This window comes from Palaemon carinicauda, chromosome 1 (assembly GCF_036898095.1).
Source record: "Palaemon carinicauda isolate YSFRI2023 chromosome 1, ASM3689809v2, whole genome shotgun sequence".
Lineage (NCBI taxonomy): Eukaryota > Metazoa > Arthropoda > Malacostraca > Decapoda > Palaemonidae > Palaemon > Palaemon carinicauda.
This window is the reverse complement of record NC_090725.1, coordinates 200,775,039-200,780,038: the sequence shown is the minus strand read 5'-3', so window position 1 is coordinate 200,780,038 and position 5,000 is coordinate 200,775,039. Positions and strand designations below refer to the sequence as shown.

The following is a 5,000-nucleotide window of genomic DNA, read 5'->3' as shown; positions in this document are numbered from 1 at the left end:
TTTTTCAGTTTGAAAATGTTTGGTATACGGATTTTCTCATACAGTAGACATAAGATTGAATATCTGTGCAGTGCCATATCACAGAACATGTTCTTAGTTTTGAACAAAAATATTTTCCTAAATTTTTGCATTACTCTCAAAATCTCAATGGATTGTTCGTTTGATGATTAAATTTGATAAAACTATCCTTATCTCTTCCTGCCAGGCTTTGTTAACCAATGGAGAAAACATATTGAAAAAAGGTTATTTATTAAAAGGACCAGAAAGTGGAAATGAGAAGATTTTTGGGAACTTCTCATCTAAAACATTCAAAAGACGATTTGCGTGCCTAAGGTAAAGATCTCTCTCTCTCTCTCTCTCTCTCTCTCTCTCTCTCTCTCTCTCTCTCTCTCTCTCTCTCTCTCTCTCTCTCTCTCTCTCATTAATTGAAAGGCTATTGATCTAATCCTCTTCTCCTATGTCAAAAGTCTAGCCATGGCTACTTTTTTCTCTTTATTTTATCAGTTTGAAAAATATTCAATTCACATTTAGTCTCTGTAACAGACGTTGGTACTGCAAAGTTATTTATTAGGTAAATTTCTTTGAAGCTTAACCCATTCCTTCATAACAATAGTATGAGGGTTTTTTTGGGTGTTAAATTATGAATAATTGGCATTTGAAGTGGGAGTTTATCCTGCTTGCTCAACACATTGGCCAACAAAATTATGCTTCCTTAAAAGGAATATGCCCAGGTGACATATTGTTTCAGAAGTAGTCCTTCCTTTGTTCTGGAGATGTGCAGCTGTGTTAGAGTTGCTAGACAACACTACCACAGCTTTATTAGATAGATGACTTATGAATTCCTAAAAAAAAAGAACTCCTTCCAGCTGTAGAAGGCTTATGTTTTTACCTCTTTCCTCAGTAGACCATTAGTCTAAAGCTACATTATGTGGTATGCAGATTCCCTAGTCATTTTTGGATACATTGGTGATTAAGGTCTGGATTATATCTTGTGTGAATGTTTGGAGCAAATGTTGAATGATATCACAAGAAAATTTGAAAATTAGCTAACCCTAAGCTGAATATGCATACAGACATTGTAACGTGCCCTTGTTGTGTTAGTGCACCCCTTAATGCAAATTAGACCCCTTTTGAAATAGGCATTGTTAAAATGTTTATTGCATTGAAGTATTGAGGCTAGTTTGTAAAATACATTACTGTATATCATCAACATTTAAATATGAATATGGAATATTTTATTTTTATAAAATAATTACTTTTCTCCTCAGGCAAGAAGTAGATGGAACTTACTTATTAGAGTTTCATAAAGACGAGCGAAAACATGACCCCAAAGGAACCATTGTCATGGATTTCTGTACTCAGATTACCAAGGCAAGTAATTATATTCATTTTGCAATCTTATTAGGTGTTGAGCAACTGACATGTCTAATGCAGTATATTATATTTTACCTTTAGAATATGTATTTTGTAGTAGTTTTCTTATTGTGTTTGTACAGCATTATTTTTTTTTCATTGATGTTTTACTGGAAAACAGCTTTTTGGATCTTGCATGTTTACCTGTTATGATATAGTATAAGATAATACTGTTGCAAGAGCTCCTTTACTGATCTTGATTTTATATTTTACAAGTTTTAGAGGCATTATAAAGTAAGGCTGGTTAGTTCCAAAAATATACTGCATTTGACAAAACTAGCATATGACGTGCCTTGTTCAATTATTAAAAAAATCAAAAGTGATTTAATTATTTAAGATAATTTTATTTGTGTCTTCCAAACTAGATTACTAATATATCAGGCTCCAATCCAATGATAAACCTTAGAGATATTTTAGTTTGAAGTATGCATGGTGTAAGCCAAGAGTTCAAAGTTTGTATACTTGTATTATTTGTGATTTATTTAGATATAGATTTTGGAATAAATCAATTGTAATTATATGTTTATTTTTCAAGCATATTAATTTTTTTTTCTTTGTTCTCTTTAAGAATCCTCGCCGGGGCAAATGCTGCTTCGAGTTACAAATGTCAGATGGGGGAAAATCTATCATGTTGTCAGCTGAGAGTGAAGCTGATTTGGAAGACTGGATTGATAAGCTTACACGGGTCCTTCATGCGGATAAACCACATGAAGAGGGAAGAGGAGATCGAGGTATGTTATATTTATGTAGCTTACCCCTTAATCATCAGTAAAATATGTACCTCATTTTAGATTTGTAAAGGTTTGATAATTTTCAATTGAGGGACATCAGTAGAATAGTAGCAGTAGTAGCTGGAAGTGTTTTAGTAGGTTTAGATGAACAGTACCTAGTATTACAATTTTTATTCTAAATTTAAAGTACAGTCCACTCTCCTTATCCACAGATTCAACAACCGCGGATTCACTTATCCATGGTTGACCAACTAGTACCAATTTAAAGAATTATACATGGAAATTCACTTGTGCACTGCCAAAAAAAAAAAAAAAAGATATTTGACAAGGAAAAGAAAGAACCAGACTTCCAGAGATAAAGTTTATTACTGTATCCATTCTCCCACACCTTGAGACATGTTTTAAAGACATGGAAAATTGCCTTTCATGTATCGCCTCAAATAAAATGAATGGTGATAGATATGAATATATCTAATGTTCTATTTTTTTGAAATCTTCAAAGACCTTCCGTTTGGTAAAGTACATAATTTTACCGTATTAAATAAGAGTTAATACATTACGTGATGTTTTATAGTTGAATAAATTCCAACTACTACTGTACTGCACTGTACATTATTTTCTAATCTAAAATCGTGCCTTTCAGAAAAGAAAACTATTTAAAAATCTAATATTCCAAACGCAATTAAATTTCATAACTTTTCCCCTTTTTGATAGAGTGCATGTGTTTTTATTGTTATACTATGTATTACAGGTATATAGATAATACTTACCTGGTAGTCATTATGCTTTAATCTTTGAATCAGCCTGTTTCTTAACTTTTGACAAGATAAATTTTTTACTCCCCTCCCTCCCATCTCTCCCTCCCCTGTGATGCTCAGTAGACCTGATAGGTGGAGCTATTTGGCGAAGAAGCAACTGATAATTACAACTGAAAATTTCATATAATGAGCAGACACAAATATGCTAACAATGTCTTACTCATGTTTAGGCATTTGGTATATGTATCATACTATATATATTTCTGAATTTGAGTGGTGGTGCTCACCACTGTTTAAAGAATAACCCTGAAATATAATTATGTCCTATGATCCCTTGCGGTGAGATATAATTACTCTTAAAACCCCAAACTAACCCCTGATGAAGTTAATTAGATGATTTCTATAGAAAAAACTTTGACGGCTGATATCTCAAAACGTGAAATTTTCAGAGAAAAATGAAGAATAATTTATTGTTTATGGGCAAATATTTAACATTTTTATATAAAATGTAGGAAATATACAGTATTCTAAAATTTTATAGAAGGGATTTTGAAATTATTAAAACTCAAATATGGAAAATGGCAATAGTTACAAACATTGCCAATGTGTTTATAAAAATACAAAGAGAAACATGATGACTGATAAAAAGATGTTTCATAAAAATTCAGCTAATGAAATTATCTTTACAATGCTTTTTAAATAATGAAAATTGGCATAGAAACAAAAATATACGGTAGATTTAAGTTGGAAATGACCCCAAAATAACATTGTTTCAGTGGGGCAGAGTTGCTCCCCTCAAAGGCATGTCTCTATCTGGTTTTAGGATTATGATATAGTTGGGTGCCAAAGTGTTTGGAAAACATGTGGCAGAAGTTAAAGTGCTGCAAGTTTGAGGTAGAGCAAAGTAAATTGGCGACTAACTGAAATATCACTGGAACTCTCAATAAAGTAGCTGGTTAGTGGCCTAACCCTTTGCCTGTCACAACTACTCAGGCACTTAGACAATTAGGCTAGTGAGTTAGGAATTAAAACAGTTCCCTAATTTAAGGTAAAGTTTTGTTTTATATCTAATGGATAGGTGAGATTTATGGTGATATTTTTTCTTGTTAAAGATTTGATGAGGTTATTGTTAGGAAATCATGGAAGCATTAAGCAATTTTGAGATTGCATATTGTACAGTATAATATTCTCTCTTTCCAATAAAACTGTTAAATGTGGTTTTTTAATAGATTTACTCTGGTGTAGAAGTACTGAAAACAAGCTGATGTAAGGTTACCAAAAACTAAATTCTGATGCAAGGTTACCAAAAAACAAGACTGGAAATTGAGTCTTACTGTTATTATTTTCTCAATAAGTTAGAGTGTTTTTTTCTAACATGGAGGAATCAACTTATAAAAACTGTAGCTTTGCAGGTTGGTTCCCATCCATCTCTTTCTTGATGAATAGCAAAGCTGTCCCTATTTGTAGTTAATAGATAGGTTGTTTTGTTTCTTTTTGGAACATTGGGCTACTGTAGAATCTAGTCGGATTTGGTTCTAATGTTAAAACTTAAGCAGTATATCAATAGATTCAATAGTATTTTTATTCTTTACCAGTCATCATTGCTCCCCCCACTACTACATAGCCAAATGATTACTAGTGCGGGATTGTATCTATTTAAGGATATTCCCTATACACTTAATAGAATAGTTTTGACGATGGAAAAACGTATTTATGCGAAGTTGCTGTGTTAGTCCCGTTAAACACTAGAACAGGGAATCTAATACAACCTGATTGCCAAAGAAATATTGTTCTCCAGTTCTAGAGCCAGTGTATCAATGTGCAAAGCACGAACTTAGTGTGTATAAGGGATACTTGCAAGTTCCGGTTCATTTGAACTTGCGACAGAATCTCGGAAGCTGGATGGCATTTGCTATGAATGATATCATTCATGGCGTTCAAGAAAAGATCCATTGTTTCTGTTTTTACCAGCATACCTATGTCACAACCAACCCTCAACCACTATTCGTGATCAAGGGCTCATGAACAAAGTTCCACTCCCCTGAAATAGGCTATGGACGAGGGAGGGTTTTGGAGACCACACAGCACTTCCCCAAAA

General features: G+C 33.0%; 1 protein-coding gene across 1 annotated transcript in view; it reads left to right on the top strand.

Moving 5' to 3' along the window:
- The window catches only part of Ziz (dedicator of cytokinesis protein Ziz), a 573,699-nt gene that overhangs the window by 166,130 nt on the left and 402,569 nt on the right, over window positions 1-5,000 (top strand). Inside the window, exons 6-8 of the mRNA XM_068386849.1 lie at window positions 206-333; window positions 1,269-1,371; window positions 1,982-2,144. Coding sequence (XP_068242950.1) covers window positions 206-333; window positions 1,269-1,371; window positions 1,982-2,144 — 394 coding nt within the window. The remainder of the gene's footprint in view (window positions 1-205; window positions 334-1,268; window positions 1,372-1,981; window positions 2,145-5,000) is intronic.